This window comes from Penicillium griseofulvum (genome assembly GCF_001561935.1).
Source record: "Penicillium griseofulvum strain PG3 chromosome Unknown contig_79, whole genome shotgun sequence".
Lineage (NCBI taxonomy): Eukaryota > Fungi > Ascomycota > Eurotiomycetes > Eurotiales > Aspergillaceae > Penicillium > Penicillium griseofulvum.
In genome coordinates, this window is record NW_024467420.1 from 165620 (window position 1) to 185486 (window position 19867).

The window sequence follows — 19867 nt, forward strand, 5'->3', positions numbered from 1 at the left end:
GGAACGTATACTGTCAGGTCCGCGTGAGTGTCAGGACAGGGAGTTTTAGTCTATGGGGGCGGGACATTTGCTTTGTTCTATCTTCAGCTTATAATCTGGATCTTCGAATCCATCTACAACCAACACTCTTAGGCGAAATCCAACCTATTGAGATTTATTGTTTTTAATATACACAGTCCCTTAATCTACAGCAGTTCCCCAGGAACACCTATGCATAGTAAATGGCCAGATCTCGTGAAGTTTCCCATAGGCACATTGAGAAATAGTCTTAGGGTTCAAGGAACTTTGAACTCATGTTTGACGCCTCGGTGCGTCAATAACCTTTGGAGATCATGTATAGAGTACGAAAAGGAAGAAAATTGCTGCACACCTTTCTATGCACATTGAGGGCCGAAACTTCAATAATGGCGGTTTGGCCGAGTGGTCTGAGGCGATTGAGTATGTTTCTCTTCACAGACATACAGTCCACTAAACATTCCCTAACAATCTAAAGTATAACTAGCGATCAGGTTCAGACGGACTGGGTTGATATCTTGAATTTTTTATTTTGGAATGGCAGAAAAGTTAAGATGGTTGATTCCTAGTTCCCGCCTAGGTGGTTCTGTTAAGGTTATTTCCATGATATGTATAACTAACTACATGACAGCAACTATATGGAGCTTATAATCTTGTACCAATCCACACATCTCCATCTTTTTTAAAGTGTCTACAATAAAAATGGGAGCTTTGATCCGTACAATTCATGTATCTCCGTACTAATGTATGAAATTTTTATACAACATAATACATAGCAGTTCGTTAGTTGATTGGTTAGTTGGTTAGTGGGGTGGTGTAAAAGGTGGTGCTAATCCAGGGACCAAGACGCCCGCCCTTAAGGGACCAAAAAAAAAAAAAAAAAAAAAGAATGAAACGACGGCTGCATGATTCGAACATGCGCCTCCGAAGAGAATTGATTTCTAGCTGTTTAGATTGTTAGTGAATGTTTGGTGGACTGTATTTTGTGAAGTGAAACGTACTCAATCGCCTTAGACCACTCGGCCAAACCGCCATTATTGAATTTTTGGGCCACAATGTGTACTATAGAGGTCATAGAAGATATACAAATTAGGCTAGTAAAGGGCAGCTTACCTAGTTTTAGTCCCCCTATTTGTGTTGTAATGTATTGTCAATGCCCAGGTGGCTATCTTTAATACATAACTAGCAAAGTATCAGCCTGTACAGAGTATGGAGTTATCGGCTTAAGGATGTTAATTTCTTTTAGATTTAGGTTTCAGACTTGGCCCTGAAGACTGCCTCCACATTCACATTTATTACTTTAATTTATTATTATAAAATACGTGTTTCTCAGGGCTATTCACTACCTTTGTTCATACTACCCAAAAAGGCGCAATGCCATAAATGGCTTTTACAATATGCGACAGGCCTTGCTTAGAGTTCGCCTGTCTATCTCTATATTGTAGTTCAGGCAGTAGACTATTGTGTCTCTATATTACTCTACTGATTTTGGTCTTGTGCCCCTGGCAAATACTGTTTTGAAACTATACGGTTCTCTCCCGGCTGTTTGTATGTGGTTGTCTAGGGGAAACTACGTCTATCCAATAGCTTTTAGTACAACAGTATCTTTGTATTGTATACATCTGTCTACAGTCATTACTGCAACTTTATAGCCTTTTTTTTATGAAATATAGAGTTCTAACGTGGATATCCATGGATGTCGGATAGAAATTGGCAATAATTCGTATACCTCCACGTTGGAGTATAATACGCTGGAAAAAAAACAATACCCTACATTATCACACCGTTACAATATCCTCCGCGGCAGGCTACCGCTACGTTAATTTCATCCGGCTATAGATCATAAGGGTCTCCTATTTGATCAAAGAGGTGTTCGGAAAATGTTTTAACAAACGCCTTTCACTCGTGCATTTCAAATACTGACCTCTCTATTCTCGAGCTTTATTTTGGCCTCTACCTACAAGATTTATACTTAAGTCTTAATCTAACATAGTTAGCTCCACTACTAATACAATGGTTGGTCCACAAAACCGCGAGAGGGCTCTACAGGCCTCGAGATCCGTAGGCTAAGTATACGAGCACAGTAGAAGCACCCGCCCAACGCCTTGGACAAGAAATTTGTTGAAGCTTAGATACCCTCAAGGCTTCCCGGAGCAAACACGATACTCTTTATACTGCTATCTAGAGCGGGGGAAAGGTTGTCAAATGGCTTTGGATTTTTAAAGGGAAAGTCCCCTATCTCTCAGTAACCGTGCTAACCGGCCAACAATTTGTTGTTGTTAGTATACGTTAGTATACTCTTTAATACCCAGCGAGAGATGAGCGAAGCCTGTCCCTCTTCGACCTCCCGAGGGGTATAGGGATGTGCTATGCCGTGGATATATGTACATTGCTTTGTGCCACCCTAGAAGGCATCTCAGGCTTCGGTGGATGTGGTGTAATTTTCATCGACTGTCTGCCCACCCCGTCTACTATGGTTGTCAGATGCAGTCTTCTTGTGCCTCTTGGTCCGATCTTAGAAATGGTCTTTCTGGGAAGGAGATAATTAAAAACAAAGGCAAAAAAAAGGATTAGAACGACGGCTGCATGGTTCGAACATGCGCCTCCGAAGAGAATTGATTTCAAGCTGTTTGAATTGTTAGTGAATGTTACTAAATTGTTTAATGAGAAACGTCAAACGTACTCAATCGCCTTAGACCACTCGGCCAAACCGCCATTTTTGATAAGTAATCCAAAATATGCATATATGAAGTGCTCTAATCATAGTGTATCATAAGTCATGTGATAGGTATAATACTGTAGGGATACCATAGTAGTTTATGCAGTCAGGTGATAATCCCTGGACCAGGAAGCTTTATACCCGAAATGGACAAGGGGTGTGCAGTTAGTAAAAGAACCGCGCTAACCTTTTGGTGTCCAGATAGTCATTCCCCTCGCATACCAAAAGACTCCAACCTGGTTGTTGTGTATGATTTTAATTTACGATACAGTATAACTAGAGCGGTGTAGAGAGGAATCACAATTCCAGGGGGGTTTGCACCCTAAACGCTATATGACAAGGTTAACATCAGCTCCATAATTAATCATCTGATATTTGATTTCATTCATAATGCCAACATTGGCCCCCTATATCATCCAATGGCGGTTTGGCCGAGTGGTCTAAGGCGATTGAGTACGTTTCTCTTCACAAAAAATTAATCCACAAACATTCACTAACAATTCAAACAGCTAGAAATCAATTCTCTTCGGAGGCGCATGTTCGAATCATGCAGCCGTCGTTTCATTCTTTTTTTTTCCTTTTGCAAATTTTAGAAGAAATCGGCCTAGAACCGGAACTAGCAGGGTTTGCCGTAAATCGGAGTAGAAATTCTGCTACCCCCAAGTTATGCTCCAAACTACGGAATAGGTTTGTATCAATTCATAGAGAGTTGGGTCGGGACAGAAGTATAATTTTAATCCTAAATTTGAGCTATCCTAGAGGCAGTGTAAAATGATCAACACTACGGAGTACGGAGTAAGAGATTAATCATTAATCTACCGCTAGTCCATACGCGTTAGAACCAACAACTAGGGACAGCTAGACATAGTCTATAGCGTTCTAGAATTCACAATAGACTCGGAAAACATTATCGGATCAACAATTTGTATTCCAGTACCTCGTTATCGTCGATATTGTGGTATAAAGGATTACCGTTTTTCTCATGCCAAACCATGTCGCGTTACACCTAGGCTTCTTTCTTACCATCTCCGCCTTGGGGACCTAATTAGGTCTCGGATCAGGCGAGAAGACGGGCAAAAAAAGTGTGCCATTGAGGACTTTGGTCCTATGTTATTTTTGTCGGTAGAATATTACTATCCATCCCTATTTCATAGTTCAATAAGCGATTATATGGACATATATTTACTAGGAAGGAAGCCAGGAACCCAGGAATAAACGTATTGGAATCAATGCCAATGACGGTACGCTACATCTGGATTATCACCATTGTCTGAAGGGGGCGAGAGGAAGCGAGTCAACAGAACCCGTGACTATGATATTCATTCGAGATAGCGTTACATACCTCCATATTCTGCTGGGAAATATCGTGCCATCTGCTCCCAATAGCCGAGGAAGCTCCTGCATACTCACTTAAACGAAGAATGAAAGCCGAATGCTGTAAATTAATTTCAATTCCGCCTCATCATGTCACTTATTGAGGTACCACTGTCGGATCCGACGAAGGGGGCTACGCATCGTTTTCGCGTTCCTTGAGAATAATCATCAGGCGATCGCTTCCTATCGTGTTATTCCGGAAGCCAAGGATTTGGCGAGAACTACAAGGATGCCATGGGTTATGGAGACATGAGCCATCTGATTGGAACGTTGCGTTCTCCTTTAGGTCGTGGAAGCAGAGCCCATTTTGTTTGAAAGTTAATTTACGCCGAGGGAAAATTCTATAAGGTTTTCTATTTCACTTTGACATATTATCAAATCATATCGTGTAATTCATGAAATGATATGCAGTGATCGGGATTGAACGAAACCGAATTCCGTTAGATATTAAATCTAATGTCTCAAATCTCCTGGTATACAACATATAAGGTGCCAACAAAATGAAGAGCTTGGGGTGGCTTAACGGAGACACCGGTAATAACCAGCACCTGTTTTATAATTATGTAGGTAGTACTACGTAGATCTATCCTGCTTCCTCTCTCCTTTCTCGTTATCTATCCCATTTGATAAGAAACCGTAGATGTAGTTTCTCCACAAAAATCTCCACTGTATTGTGATTCCTAGAAAAAAAAAAAAAAAACTAACGTGCTCCAACATAGATAAGGTTGGCGCCCCCGAATAGTAAAAGCCATGACAACGCTTGGCAGTTTCAGTTCCCAGGTTCTCAGTACAACTGTATAATCATCAGTATAGCATTCAATTGGCCCCCTATTCTAATCGTAACTGCTCCACAGAAGCATTCTCCCCAAGTAAAAGTAAAGAGGTGTTTACCTATAACATTCACATCCGACGTTTAAACATTTCTATGCATATCTCACAATACACTGATGCAATAGACATAGATAAAACTGGTGAATTCGCATGATAAAGTATTATTGAAACCATGGAAAACATGGGCAATAACCTTTGGTACGTACCTCGAGTCGCCCCACATAGTTACATTTGGGATGCAAGCGTCCTATCAGAAGATCACTAGAGTCCGCCATCGGGGGCTTGCCCGAAGATGCCCCGATTTTGTCCCTTCGAGAAACCAATTGAAATTAATCTATATCAACTTAAACGCCTATCTTCGACTTTCTCCGCCACGTCCTGCCGTTTTGCCTTCCCTCTTTTACATCTTCCCCCCCCTTCTTTCGTTCCCCTGTGAATATCTTGAGATGTGTGTTTTATAATTATACCTACCGCTTACACCAGCGATGTCCTCATGTCGCATGCCGAAATCTCCGGCAATTTCAGCATCGCTGATCGCTCCGTAGATGGCCGATTCGCGGAGCGTACCGTAATCGCGTGCTTCATCGGTATTTCCTGGTATAATGCCTTGGAATTGATTGTTCTGTGCTTCACGACCTTCAAGCGATATGGCGGTTGTTATTTCTGGTGTCTTCTCATCTCCTCCTTCAGTATCATCCCTTTCGGTCTCGGATATGTCCTCATCATCTTCAAGATATACGCCAACATGTTCCCTGTGGCGATGGAGCTAGTGGCTTGGATTGGGATGGTAACAGGCCAGTCCCTAGTCCTCTGGTCTCGATTGCATCTTGTATGTCACAATCCAACTGTCCTTCGCGCCACCCTCGCCATGATCATCGTCGACGCGATCGTCCTGCACATTCCCGGATCCGTGCTCGAGCTTGGCAGCCATTCGAACAAGTCCTACATCTTTACCCACGGATTCAACATCTTCGAGCGCATCCAATTGGTCGGGTTCTCTATACAAGAAATCATTCTCTCCATCATCTATTCCTGGGAAGCTGTGAGGTTACTGAATCTCCGCCCAAGAGGCCGTTACCGAGGTACCCTGGTCCAACTCTTGATCGTGAATGTGGCCATGATTATCATGGATTCCGCCATCATCGGAGTACAGTACTCGGGCTTCTTCGACATCCATGTCGCCCTCAAGGGAATGGTCTACAGTGTGAAACTCAAGCTGGAATACGCGATCCTCGGCAAACTGGTGGGCATCACCGAGAACGGCGGCAGCGGCAGCTCGGCCCTGACCGACCTGTCGGAGTTCGTGGATCTTTCTTTCCAGAATCCTGGCACCCAGCCGGATAGCGACATGCACGCAGAGAATGCAGAGTACAGCGCACACTCTCGTAGGCGAGCCTCCTCCAAGGGCTCCTCCACCGACCCTCTGAGAGGGAATATCTCTGCTGTCTAGAGTTCGACGCCGAGTAAACCGGACTCCTGACGATACTACATGTAAATAATGATTTCGGTATTTTTGTACATAGCAACTACTCAGTATAAATCACGACATACACTGTACTCCATCTCACTAGTCGAATGTTAACCGTTCCATCTATGATGAGGGGAAAGCAATCCCCCCCACCTCTTATCTTGCACCGTCGGATGCCGCCGAAAACTTGCAGATACAAAACTGAGCACGATATATGTATATAACAATCCACATTTTCCGAACCCACAGAACCCACCAAACCCACTCAGATATTCTCACCCACCCAGCTCCACAATACAAACCAGACCTCGCAATGACCACCCTCAGCCCCCTAACACAAGCCCAACTCAACGCCGCATCCAGCGCAGTCCTTATCCACCAAGCGCAAGCACAGGACCTCCACAAAAAGCGACCCTTCGCAGCAATCCTCCTAGCCCCAGACAACGAAACAATCCTCCTCTCCTCGAACTCTCTCTCGCACGTGCGACACGCAGAAAGCGAGCTCGCGCGCAACGCTGCAGACAATTACGACTGGGAGTACCTGGCACGCTGCACGCTGGTATCGACCTGGGAGCCGTGTGCTATGTGCGCTGGCACCATCTACTGGGCGCATATTGGGCGGCTGGTGTATCTGGCGTCGGAGAAGGCATTGCAGGAGGTTATTGGTGTTGGAAATCCGGAGAATTTGACGCTGGATTTGCCTTGTCGGCGGGTCTTTGAGAAGGGGCAGACTGTAGTAGAGGTTATTGGGCCGCTAGTTGAGGAGGGGTGGGAAAGGAGGGCCGTGGAGGATAGTAAGCGGTATTGGGGAGGGAGGGAGGATTAATTGTTCTGAATACTACAAGTTGGTTGTGAACTGCTGCATTGTTCAAGTAGTGTTTGTGTATGGAGCAAGTACATACATACTCCATACAGCTGATTAGATTGGTAGTGGGCCTGGACTGTGGAGTGTGGACCTTGGAGCAAGTTGGGGTTAGTGGTACTTTCATGGGGCTTAAAGGGTTGTGTTTTCTATATATGTCTTGTAGCCTGGTGTTGGTCTGGATGGTAACCTGATGATAATCATCAACAACCATAGTGATGAAGAACACGGGAGGGGAAAAGAGATCCATGGTTTTTCTTTGCTAGCGTCGCATAGAAGCGCCATTGGTCCCGACAAGAATGATGGTCGATTAGGTTCCAGGAGAGTGCCTCCACTAAGATATTTGGAATCATTGACTGTCATCATAAAACCCGATTAGATCTCAATCAGACTAAAGATAAAGAGAGTGTGGAAACATAAAACATAATGGACGACACTATTCTCAATCTAGTAAGGAGCTGGTGCACAGCCCCATATAAGCCACACACTCTTTTTTTTTGGTGAAAGCTTGACCTTCCAAGGTTCTAGCACAATCTTCCCAGGTCAAGTCAAAAATCAATTGTACACTTCCCGTCATGAAGGTCCGAAGTGTTGACGTCAAGTTGAGCAAAATCTGATATAGTGGACCCACACTGATCCATGGATGATGATGCCAAGACCTTCCCATCAAACCTTGAAAGTTTTTTGTAGATCTTGGACCCTCGGGGGAGTTCCCAGGTGGAAATTCATAGGATCTTATGGTTAATTGGGGAGCTATAGCTTTAGCGTGAAAACCTACCAGCCTTGTGGAAATCAAGTGGATGACGTGGATCTGGAGGATAACCCCATGTTAATATGACCTTACATATGACACAACATATGTACTCAAATACTACAACATAAAATAAAATAATAAAAAATTGTTCTAGGCTGAAAGTAAAAGAGAAACGAGACTGGGAGGGAGCAGAATTCCGTGCCACAGAATACAGAATGACGTCAAGTGTCGATCACCAAAAAGCTATAGGCAAATAGCTCTCTTTAGGTAATCTCTATCAAATTGGGCTCCTTGTAGTAGGGATTGCCTCTGGATCCCCCTGCTCATCATAATGGCGCTATGTCCGTTTGTCTTTTATATTCCGTCATCCCTTCCCTCCTACTTTGAATTTTCTTCACCATATTTTCCTTCATTCCAGTGATACCCCTTGTTTTGTGCCTATATAGGTCCAATAAATAGTTAATTGTGAGTCTTGTTTGTCTTGAATGCAAACACCTCTAACCCTGTCTTTAGTCCATACATAATACCTCTTTGACTATCTCATCCCTTCATCATTGGTCTTTGATACATACTTCATCATGTCTGTGAACGTTCCCACCGACTCCAAGCAGAAGGAGAAGGTATGTGTGACAATGTGGCCCCATTGCAACAACCACTGACAGGAAATCCCTCTAGGATATCAACCAGAAGCTTCAATTGTTTGGTATCTACCATGGTAAGCTAAACTTCATCTCATCTTAATTGAGCATTGCCGTGGCTAACTGTCTATCATAGCCTTCAAGAATAGCAAGCTCCCCTCGGTCCGTCTTAATCCTCTTTTGTCGTTACTGTCCTTGCTATAATTGCTAACCCATTCACTGTATCCTACAGAACAAGCAATGTGACATCGCTTTGAACAGTGCCCTGAACTCGAAGGCCCTCAGATCTCCATCCAATGAACTCTCATCCGATGGAAAGACCCTTGTGGCAGACCTGCGCAATGTCATCGACGCAGCTAAGAAGATGCTCTTGGTCAAGAACGAGGGTGAACTCCTGCAGGACTTTATCTGGCAAGCCCAGAAGATTTCAGGCGCAAATGTCGAGGGCAAGCGCCCTGGGGCTCCTATCGACAGGGAGGCCGGTCAGCAAGATGTGAGCAAGGCTGTTGATGGGCTGAAGACTTTGGGCACACTTATGATCACCAACGGAGAGTTTAGAAAGCTATGTAAGTAAACTTCCGTTTGTGGATCACGGACATATCCTGACAATGTGCAGTGAGCGATGCCATGACTCTTGCGAAAGACATTGCTGCCGATGCTTCTCAAAAGGCCGCCAACCAGGTTCGCCCCTCGCAAGAGGAGCTTTCCCAGATCGACCAAGCTGCAGAGGACAATGTGTGGCACGAGAAGCCCAATATCTCCAAGGATGACCTGAAGTCCAAGATGAAGAAAAACAAGGCTAAGGCTGTATGTATCCCTGATGCGGTCTCAATTTACATTTACTGATATTCGTCAAGGAGAACGAAGGCGTTGGGTCGGTCGCTGAGGAGGAGGCTGGCGTGTCACCACAGGACAAGCGCAAGGAATATTCCGACAGAACCAAGAGCTACTTGTCCGAGAAGATTCCCAAGGAGCGTCGCGAGCAGACCGTCTGGCGCCTGAAGAAGATGATCATTGAGATCCAGGGCCATGCAGACTGTAAGTCCACCATAATTTCAATATCGACGGTGGAGATGGCTAACAAATTATGTAGACCAACAAGCCGTTGAGACCTTGTTGAGCATGGCTGAACAATACGCCGGACACACCAAGGAATTCTCCAAGAAGGGCAGTAGCTCTGCCCGTGACGTCTTGAAGACCGACAATGTCCAGGCTGTTCAGTACAACCTGCGCACCCTTATCGAACGCTTTGCCAACCATACATCTCTGGACAACTTCTTCGAGTCGCTAAACACCATTTATCGCGATGCCGAGAAGGACCCTGAACTCCGAAACTGGTTCACAAATGTCGATAACTTGATTCGGTATGTGAATTGGATAGCTCCCCCTCAGAACAAAAGCTGACCAGATATAGCAAATCTCTGCGCGAGCAGGGCTTCATCATGGAGGACGAATGCAACCGCCAGTGGAATGAGATTTACGATAAGGGTCGTTACCTCCTGCGCGAGCGTTACCGCGGTGACGCCGACCGTGTTGTCGACGAGGTTAAGTTCATGGCCGATCAATTCGAGCAGGACCCACAAAATCAGGCCCTTGCCGAATCGTTCCAGAAGCTGTTCAAAGATCTGGGCCACGACGCCAGTGGCAAGGCCACCTTCAAACCGGATCTCCTTCGGGATCTCCGCGATGTTATCATCCCCGGCATTTTCGAGAATGTCCGCTATGTGCCAATCCCTCGTATCGAGGTTTCCGATCCCATGGTCGATGTTGTCGTCGAGAACCTATGCATTGAGGGTGATAACCTGATGCCCAACGTTATCGAGTTCGGCAGCGACAACTACTTCCGCTGGGGCCGCAAGAAGATCACCAACAAGCGTGATAATAAGATCATGATTTCCATGTCTGGCATCCAGGCTGATCTGCGCGATATCAGCTACTACATCAAAAAGAAGGAAGGCTTCCCCGCCATCACTGATCGTGGACTTATGGACATCTTCCTCGGCGGCGAAGGCCTCAGCGTCAAGATCGCCGCTTCTACCGCTCAGAAGAACGACAAGGAGCACTTCTTCAAGCTGGATAAGGTGTCTGTGTCCATCAACAACATGGATATCAAGTTGAGGAAGTCCAAGCACAAGCTTCTCTTCAACGCCTTCAAGCCCATGCTGTTCCGCGTGGTCAAGCCTGCTCTGCAGAAGGTGGTCGAGGGCCAGATCCGGGAGGCCTTCAGGAAGGGTGACCTCTTCGCCAAGGACATCCACACCGAGGCCACACGTGCCCAGGAGGCTGCCCGTGAAGATCCCGCTAACGCGCCCTCGATCTTCTCTCGCTATGCCGATGCCATCCGAGCTCGCACTCAAGCCAAGGCCAAGCAGGCTGAGAACGTTGCCAAGCGTGACACCAAGGTCCAGACCGTCATGACTCTCCACGATTCCATCTTCCCTGAGATCACCCTTCCCGGCGGTGTAACCAACAAGACCACCGAGTATGCTGAGCTGGCCGCCAAGGGCGAGCGCTGGGAGTCCCCCATCTTCAGCATCGGGAGCGCATCCGAGTCCACCGGTATCCCATCCGCAGGCCCTATCACCAGCAAGTCCCACGGTGCCAGCACCCAAGGTGCAGGTGCTGCCGGAGTTGCTTCCGCCGGGGGTGCCACTGGCGCCACCACCGCCGCTTCCAACACTGCTGACGGCACTAACGGCAACAAGGTCTCCGGATACCCAGCCCGTGGCTTCTCCGATGAGGTTGATCAAGCTTTCGTCAATGGCAAGCCCCAGAATGTGGGTGATGCCATTAAGCAAGGCGCCAACGGCACCAATGGTATTAACGGCGTCACCAACGGTACTGTTACTAACGGCACTGCCGTCAACAATATCGGAACTACCGTTTAAATCAAATCTGGCCAAAATCGTTATAACATTCCCGTAACGTTATTTTCTTTTGTGTCTTGATGTTTTTGTTTTGCTATGATTTCCCCTTGTGCACTGGACGTTTTTTTTTTGTTGTACTAGTATTAGTTAACGGTAGCCTAATACATACTGCCACCGTTGTCTGCGTTGATTATTGCGTAAATTGAAGCTTTGGACAAAGCTAAGAAATTTAAAGAAGTTGAGCATATAGTAAGTAAGAGATGAAGAAGGGAGAAGATGCTATATTGGATAATCTTGGTGGGTATTTATACCAATGAAAACATCAACCAAACAGGCAAACTAGCAAATGGGTTGATATCCTAAAGTACTCCAGATTCGTAGATAAAATAAGCTTAAAAAGTCATTCATTGTCGTCTATAAAAAGAAGTAAACTGAACTCCACTATACAAGAAGTCCAGGGAAGATAAAAACCCCATATTCTCTTTTTCTTTTGGCGTCTGCTTTCGTATAAAAATCTCGTATCAAATCACAAATCACAAATGTCTGCAGGCTTACCATCTACATCTGATCAAAGTACTTTTGCCAACCCAACTCGCGCAACTTGGTACCCTTCAACTCCATGTTCTCGGCACGGGCAGCCTCGGCGTACGCCTCGACCTTGCGCTGGATGACCGGGTCGAAAGAGCCAAGCACACGCGCGGCGAGAAGGGCAGCGTTAATGCTGTTGTTGATGCCGACAGTAGCGACGGGGACACCTATTGTGAAATGTTAGATATATAGGTCGTGTTAAACTAGATGGGTGTAAAAATGAAATAAAGAAGTTAAGTAAAACGTATAACTTACCACGCGGCATCTGCACAATGCTGTACAGACTATCGACACCGTCGAGCGAGCTCCCCTTAACCGGCACACCAATAACAGGGAGAGCAGTGTGAGCAGCTGCCATACCGGGAAGATGGGCAGCACCACCGGCGGCGGCGATGATCACCTTGATTCCGCGCAAGGCAGCCTGACCGGCATACTCGGCCATGTAATCGGGAGTGCGGTGAGCAGAGGTGATCTCAACCTCGGGCTCGATGCCGAAATAATCACGCAGCAGCTTGAGGCCTGGGACGAGGGTCTTCAGATCGCTGTCGGAACCCATGATGACAGCGACGGAGGGGGTGGGTTTAGAGGGACCGGAGCGGACAGCCTTAGTTTTGATATCGGGGCGCTCAGCGCGCATGGTGTCGACGACGTCAACGAGAGGCTGGATCATAGTCTCAGCTTCGTGCATAGTCGCGCCGGTGACGGTGACGTGACCCATTTTACGGCCAGGCTTTGCGGCGCCCTTGCTGTAGAGATGGATGCTGGCGTTGGGGATGGCGAGGGCGGCTTGGGTGGCCTTAAGGTGGGAGTCGGGAGTTGCGCCGCCGATGATGTTGAGCATGATTGAGGGTTGGAGAAGCTCAAGACTCTTGGGTGGGATGGGCAGGTCGAGAATCGCGCGGATGTGGCTGTCGAATTGGGACAGCGCGCAGCCTTCGATTGTCCAGTGGCCGGAGTTGTGGATTCGGCTTGCAAGCTCGCAGAGCATGAGGCTATTGTCTTCTAGGAGGAACATCTCCACACCGAAAGCGCCTTTGCCTTCGAAGGCGGAGACGGCTTTGCGGGCGAGAGCTTGTGCTTGCTGGTTGATGGCATCGGAGACGTTGCGGGCTGGCGCATACACCAGCTTGCATATTGAGTCCTCTTGGACGGTCTCAACAGTGGGGTAGGAGAGGACGTCATCTTTGGTTTTGATTACCATGACGGCAAGTTCCTGTAAACAATTTTTGTTAGAGACGTGCATGAATTGGTGTGTTCAACGCCGACACTAACCATCTTGAAGTAAGCCCATTTTTCAGAGTAGAGCGGGCGGTCCTTCAGAGCCTCGAGGGCCTCGGGGATATCTTCTTTGGAGTTGACACGGAAGTTTCCTTTGGTAGTGTCAACAAAAATGTATACCGTCTCGGCATCACATATGACTCACCACGTCCGTCATATGCCATAGTCTTCGACTTCAACATCATCGGGTAGCCCAGCTGCTCTCCGATCTGAGCCAATTCCTCGGGTGTGTTGTTCACCAGCTCCCGGTGCTCAGCCATAGGGATTCCATATTTGCGGAGGTGCTCCTTCTGGTTGAACTTGTTCTGGATTGTCCGGATAGCCTGCCAGCTGGGCTCCACCCGTACCTTCGACGCAACCTCCTCAAGAGCGTATGTATCGACGTGCTCAATTTCGGCAGTGATGACGTCGCAGGTCTCAGCGAGTTTGCGTACGGCATCAGGCTCCTTGAAGGAGCCAGTCACATGGCCATCGTGGGAACTGATCTGCTTGGCGGGAGAGTTGTCGACGTCTAGGACATTGGCCTGAATGTTCAATCGATTGGCGGACTCAACAAGCATGCGGCCCAACTGGCCACCGCCGAGAATTCCGACCTTTGGTGAATTCCACATGCTGTCAGATCGGAGGGATAAATGAGTCAATTGATCGGGCTATGTCGAATGGGAGATCGACGGTGCCCCTCAACTCCGAAAATTCGTGGAGAGTCACGTGCGACTGTCGATAAGCTCAGGCCAATCACCGATGTCGCCTGCCGCGCGCCCAGGTCGCAGCTTCAACTCTCTCTGCTTCTCCATGCACAGCTGACTGGACAATGTCTCTGGGTAGGTTGACCATCACAGTTGTAGTCTCAGTCTGAGTTGCAATAGGCTTTGCTAATATCAAAATTACAGACGAGGAAGCTCTCCAAATAGCCGCCAATGGCGGCCCCATGGATTTGTACGTGAAACTGTCATGCCAAGATCCCCAAACACTTCTTGAGGCTAACGCGCTGATGCAGAGAGAGATGGCACGGCATGGCTGGGCCACTGATTGAGCGGCTGGAATATGTGCGCTATACTTGGATGCCCCTGACCGACTTATCTGACCATTTGAGATCTAGATCGTTTACAATGTGTTCCCAATGCCTCAAGTGCGCCCCGAACCCATCGGCCAGCAACCATTTCCCAACCATTCTTCCCAGGAAAACCCCATTCCACCCGAAAGCAGCAACAAGGAAAACACCTCCCCTGCCGATATTCAGACTTCACTCCAGGCAGCGCGAACAGGCTCTTCCCCGTCGGATGAGCGAGTGCCAGACTCACAGCCTCAGCCATCTGGTGCGAGCACGGATGGCCGGCTTCCACCTCAGCTTGCATTTCTTCTGAGCGCCATCCGCTCGTCTATTAAATCCTTCTTCGAGGATAAACCCCCACACACCATTCAGAGGCTCGCAGAGCTGGTACTCTACCCGACCAAGCACTATAGAACGTTACCCGCATACCTACGTGCTGTCGATCGTGTTGTCTCAGTCACAAGCTCCGCAGATATTTTCCCATTTCAGACGTCGGCTGGCACGAATGCTCAGACAAACGGGCTAGGTCTTGCTGGCAATAACGGTGGGGCTTATATGCCCCCCGACTTTGCACACAGTCTTGGAAGCGACGAATCTCTGGGCGGTGCGCTACTTACTCCGATCCCGTGGTTAACCAATGCCTCCTTTGAAAGCGAGGATGCCAATGGAGATGCAGGCATACTAGTCGAGGGTATGTTTATCCATTATTATCGAGCTACTAATTTCCTACTCGCTAACGTTTCCTGCTAGGCACTGAAGCTTTACCTACACAGCCCCAGGAGGAATCGGGCACCACAACTCTAGTAGCCCCCGAAGCCGAAGAAGGGGCTGCTACCGCCTCACCAGAGCCCTCTGATGAGGTCCCTCATGCTCGTGGCCCAGTTCTCCTCGGCGTGGAAGACATGGGTCTTCAAGATGGCAAAGGCATCGAGATGCGTCTTAGCACAGATGGCGCCGCCGATGTCCCGGCTGCAGCCGCTGCCACTGCTACTCAGGCAATAGAAGAACAGGAAAAGGCCGAATCAACTGCCGACAAGGACGGTGATATTGTCCTTGCAGACACGAAACCGAAAGAAGAAGAAGCCAAGAAGGAAGAGGACCCTTCTACAGAGCCCCAAGCAGGCAATGCAGAACCTGAACCCACTGGTGATTCATCCGAAGCGCCGGACGCCGAGAAGAAAGCATAAGCGACTCACTGGTTTTTGATTTGGTTTTTTCTTTTTCTCTTCTGATTTTCTCGGTTGGCTTTATCCTGGATTCTAGCATCATGAGTGACGACCTTACAAGATTACATCGATCGATTTTCAATGAAAGGCTTTTGCAATGCCAATATTTCTCTATAAATAGCTTGGGCTTGTTGGTTTCATTCATTTGAAATGGAACTATCAACTAATGAGACGGCCCTCCTTATTGTATTTCTTGCCAAATCACTCCATATATACAACAATATGCGCTTCTGGTGGCCCTACCTCCAGAGCCTTGGGCGCCATAAGATCGAATCTATATAAATAAACAGCGCACTTAAATATTAGATGTGAGAAAGACTAAGAACTATCTGAAACGATTACAGGCATGGGGGTTGTCTGCTAGATCACTTGTGCATGGAATCTCGAAATATTCCAATCGAAAGTCTTCCACCAAAACACCAAGACTTACAATAGATATATATTAATCATATGCAAACCAAACAAACAATATAACGTGGCGTAAAGCCCCTACCGATCTCCTGAGGTCCAGAACTCCCCGCAAGGTCTGGGCCCTCCTGGACCTTGAAAGGAGTCTTTAAATATTTTAATTTCGAGGTCTAGACCCTACTTCACCCCTGCAGTGCCTATGAGAGAATGCGATTACTGAGGTTTTTGTTTCAACCCAATTCTTTCATGTTCAGAATATAAGCTCCCTGCTCTGAAATGACGGACCCCTGCGTGTACACAGGCACACAGAATGTGAGAGTAATAATATATGTTTGTAAATATGTACCTGACGAAACAATCCGTAACCTTAGAAATGCATGAACCCAACGGTGGGTATAGCTGACACATATGAAGTCGCGCACAAGTTCGCCACCCAATTTAAATCAAAACCCAACGCCGGAACCTGTAAAAGGCGGGGGACAACCGCGATTCAAGACGCAAAGAGTAGCAAAATGTACGATTTGGAATTTCGAATCCTCGTTATAGACAAGTGGGAATCGTGAGTCAATGGACAGGCGGAAAGGTGAAGTGTATAGAGAAAAAGAATAAAAGCCAATGGCTAGAAGTTGGTTTAGCCAGGTCGTCCAGCTTGCACGGCTAGCATTGGTTGTTGAGGTTGGGAGTACATGCGCTGTCGTTTCGGCATGTTGGGGTTGTCGGTGGCACTGGCCATATCAGAGATTTGACGGCGATGTGGAGGACGAATAGCAGCGGCCCCGGTTGGGACACCGACTGATGGTGCTGGGTACTGGACGCCATTCTGGTCAACAGTGTAGGCGGCCGGCGGGGCTGTAACATATGCTCCTTGAACTGCTGGCATATTCGGTGGAACAGCCTGCATGTTTTGGAATTGGCTGGGTGATTGCCAATTGTTCATCGACGCAGCGGGCGACTGGCCTGGAGAGCTGTCTTCTTTGATCGACTGGGTTGCTGAATTTTGATTTGCAGCTGCCATAGTCACAGCGGCTGCCGAAGGCCGTACTGGCTCCATTCCTGGGTTTTGTGGCGAAATCTTGAGATGATCCAAATGTCTCTCAAGCATATCGAGGAGACTCTTGCGAGTGAATGGTTTCGGAAGAACATCGTCCATTCCTAAAATGGGTTAGTGGAAGACCTTGATGCAATTTTGAGGTTTGTCTTACCATGTTGGAAGTAGAGCTGGATGTCGTCGCTTCGGATGTTCGAGGTCATGGCGATGATAGGAGTGCGATCAAATTGGCGAATGAGATGGCATGCCGATACACCGTCCAAATTTGGCATAATGATGTCCATTAGGATTAAATCGTATTTTGAGCCGCCCTGAATTTTGTTCACAGCCTCCAAACCGTCAAACTATGAGAAATATTAGCAACCTTGGGCTAATGGGATAAAGACAGAGAACGTACCGCGGTATCAATTACACACGAGAAAGAGTACAAAAATTTGCCGCCAATCTGCCGACAAGTGGCATCGTCCTCAACCAAAAGGATTTGTGGGCTGCGCACCCAGCCAGGGTCCACATTCGTGCTTTTTTTCCGGTTGTCCGGAAACTGTCGACGAGCATCCGATGTATCCATCTCCTGCTTGGCGGGCATTGGGTATGGAACATTATTGATATGTTCGCTGTACATGGGATCAATGCCATTTGTGGCACCCACGGGATACACCACTTGCTCCAAATCGCCGGCCATTTTGGGGTAAACGAGTGCTGGGTTTGGTGGTGCAGTTGTTGCCGGACGGAGCGAACCATTTCGAGCGTTTGGATCCATGGTGGGAGTTGACACGACAGGCTTTTGAGGATCATTCATCGAATCGACACCGTTCATATTGAATTGTAATTCGGCATTCATATCATTCAGGAGTTTTGAGGCTTGCTGGAGGGGCGATGAGGGTTCATCATCCACTGTGCCAACCTGGGAAGGGCTCATTGTTGTTCCAGGCGCTTGGAATGTCACAGCCTTGCTGTCTCGACGTTGGCGCGCATCCACCGAAAGTAAGTAGGTCATCACCTGGTGAATGACATTCTCATGATTTAAAACCGTCTTCTGCACTCGCATTACTTCCTGTAGCATGAGCTGATGATCCACCGTGAGCTGGGCATATCGGTCTGATAGATGTTGGATCTGCTGCTGTTGCGCGACGATCTGCTGGTTAAGAAGATCAATCTGTTGGGTTGGTACGGAATCATCGTTGGTTTGGGTTTGTTTTCGTGGTGCGGGGGCCTTTCGTCGAATGTTGTCGAGTGATTCTTTGCTATTTGCGCGGAACTCTGGGTGTTTAAATTCCCATGCCTGTGTGATGTGTGTGAGCCCCTCTAGCTGATCTTCGAATGGGGGAGGTGCCTACATTCTGCCCGTATGGTGACTGGCCATTTTCTTCATTGTTTTGTCGAACCTTGTGGAAGTCATATTTATTCAGTTGGCGTACAAAACTGGCAAAGTTGCTGTGTTTAAAGTGCTTCGGTAGGATGGTCTTGGTAAATTTCTCGCACTATCGAAATTTTGAGTTAGCCAAGTACAAAGAGATAGAGAATCGGCCATACAAAGCCACGGGCGCATTACCTCCAATACGACAAAGGAATCCCCTTCATCACCCCAGCGTACGATAGACGCATAGGTTGGGTCTTCCAACATTCTAGGAATATCAGATTAAAAGCTCAGGTATGAATTTTGAAGAGTACTCACTTGTATAGTTTGCGTACCTATTCATATTGTTAGTAAAAGAAGATATCAAAACATAGGGATTTTTTTTTCACTAACAAAATCGCTGGAGTTCCCAGCGGGGGCGGGATTGGAAGAGGTCTGGCCACCGTCCATGCTGGGCTAGACGGGTCGCGACCGGTCGAATAGATAGGCTGGTCTCGTCCCAACGATAAACTCGATTGTAAATAAAACGGGGATGTTCGATCACAGGAAAGAAATAGGGAAGAAAACCAGACCTTTTCGGAGGGTGGGAAGAGAGAAAAAAAAAATGAACGGGGGGTTCAGTTACTGGGTTTAGCGGTAGAGCCAAGTACCAAAGTTACTGTGGAGGTACTGACTGGTACATGCGATTGACTTACCTATTACTTTATTTCATTTTATCTTATTTTACTATATAAATATATCTTGATATTTGATTTTACTGACATTTCTTAATGCAAGGAGGTCGATCTTGAATATCCCAGGACTCAGGGACCAACGAGGGGCAAAATTCCAGTATGTCACACATATCCCCTAAAGAACCTAAAGAGGTACTAACGAGGTATTGTTTAGGTACAAGTTCTTAGGGAAAAAATAGAGAGAGAAAAAAAAATCTTCATACTCAGATCTTATTCGTTATTAGAAGAGATGCAGGATATGGAGGGGATCGTGTCAGTGCGCACGAGATGGAGGGGGGCATTCCCCCAATGACTTGATGAAAATGGTGAGACATTGAATTAGCGTGGAGATATCAAAGAATATCGGGTAAGTAGCTCCACTGAAAACGCTTTATGTTATATTGAATCAGCCCTGTCATTCTCGTGTCTCATCAGTTCGAGGTTTGGTTGAACAGGTTTGAGAGTGAACTACTTACCCACCTTAACCGAGAGCCGATATTGAGATAAATCATATATATGGCATCTTATGATCCATTACCTACACTTTACATGATTCAAGGTTATACAGAGAAAGTTCATATCACAAAGCCCTTTTCCGCCTTTCTTGTAGTCGACTATAAAACTGACACATCTAAACAGAATGATATCTGAGAAGACCACTGAAAGTACC

The 19867-nt window shown here is 47.0% G+C and overlaps 6 protein-coding genes across 6 annotated transcripts; 4 read left to right on the plus strand and 2 right to left on the minus strand.

Moving 5' to 3' along the window:
• Nucleotides 1-5432: 5432 nt before the first annotated feature.
• On the plus strand, nt 5433-6389 carry PGRI_000530 (uncharacterized protein; the record flags this gene model as incomplete). The annotated part of the gene is made up of 1 exon (XM_040787766.1): nt 5433-6389. One exon carries the CDS (start codon nt 5433-5435, stop codon nt 6387-6389), a length of 957 nt encoding a protein of 318 aa, XP_040651538.1.
• Nucleotides 6390-6720: 331 nt separating this feature from the next.
• Nucleotides 6721-7233, plus strand: PGRI_000540 (nucleoside deaminase; the record flags this gene model as incomplete). Its single annotated transcript, XM_040787767.1, has 1 exon — nt 6721-7233. The coding sequence occupies one exon, from the start codon at nt 6721-6723 to the stop codon at nt 7231-7233; it is 513 nt and encodes a 170-aa protein (XP_040651539.1).
• A 1368-nt stretch (nt 7234-8601) lies between these two features.
• Nucleotides 8602-11549, plus strand: PGRI_000550 (uncharacterized protein; the record flags this gene model as incomplete). The annotated part of the gene is made up of 8 exons (XM_040787768.1): nt 8602-8643; nt 8699-8738; nt 8798-8823; nt 8894-9227; nt 9278-9468; nt 9519-9699; nt 9755-10025; nt 10076-11549. The coding sequence occupies 8 exons, from the start codon at nt 8602-8604 to the stop codon at nt 11547-11549; spliced, it is 2559 nt and encodes an 852-aa protein (XP_040651540.1).
• A 537-nt stretch (nt 11550-12086) lies between these two features.
• On the minus strand, nt 12087-14005 carry PGRI_000560 (phosphoribosylaminoimidazole carboxylase ADE2; the record flags this gene model as incomplete). Its single annotated transcript, XM_040787769.1, has 4 exons — nt 12087-12283; nt 12372-13329; nt 13389-13486; nt 13540-14005. 4 exons carry the CDS (start codon nt 14003-14005, stop codon nt 12087-12089), a joined length of 1719 nt encoding a protein of 572 aa, XP_040651541.1.
• A 200-nt stretch (nt 14006-14205) lies between these two features.
• On the plus strand, nt 14206-15632 carry PGRI_000570 (uncharacterized protein; the record flags this gene model as incomplete). Its single annotated transcript, XM_040787770.1, has 5 exons — nt 14206-14215; nt 14285-14330; nt 14392-14440; nt 14494-15136; nt 15196-15632. The coding sequence occupies 5 exons, from the start codon at nt 14206-14208 to the stop codon at nt 15630-15632; spliced, it is 1185 nt and encodes a 394-aa protein (XP_040651542.1).
• Nucleotides 15633-16710: 1078 nt separating this feature from the next.
• skn7 (uncharacterized protein) lies at nt 16711-18934 on the minus strand (the record flags this gene model as incomplete). The annotated part of the gene is made up of 7 exons (XM_040787771.1): nt 16711-17231; nt 17282-17471; nt 17525-18409; nt 18465-18608; nt 18680-18752; nt 18803-18819; nt 18878-18934. 7 exons carry the CDS (start codon nt 18932-18934, stop codon nt 16711-16713), a joined length of 1887 nt encoding a protein of 628 aa, XP_040651543.1.
• Nucleotides 18935-19867: the final 933 nt, after the last annotated feature.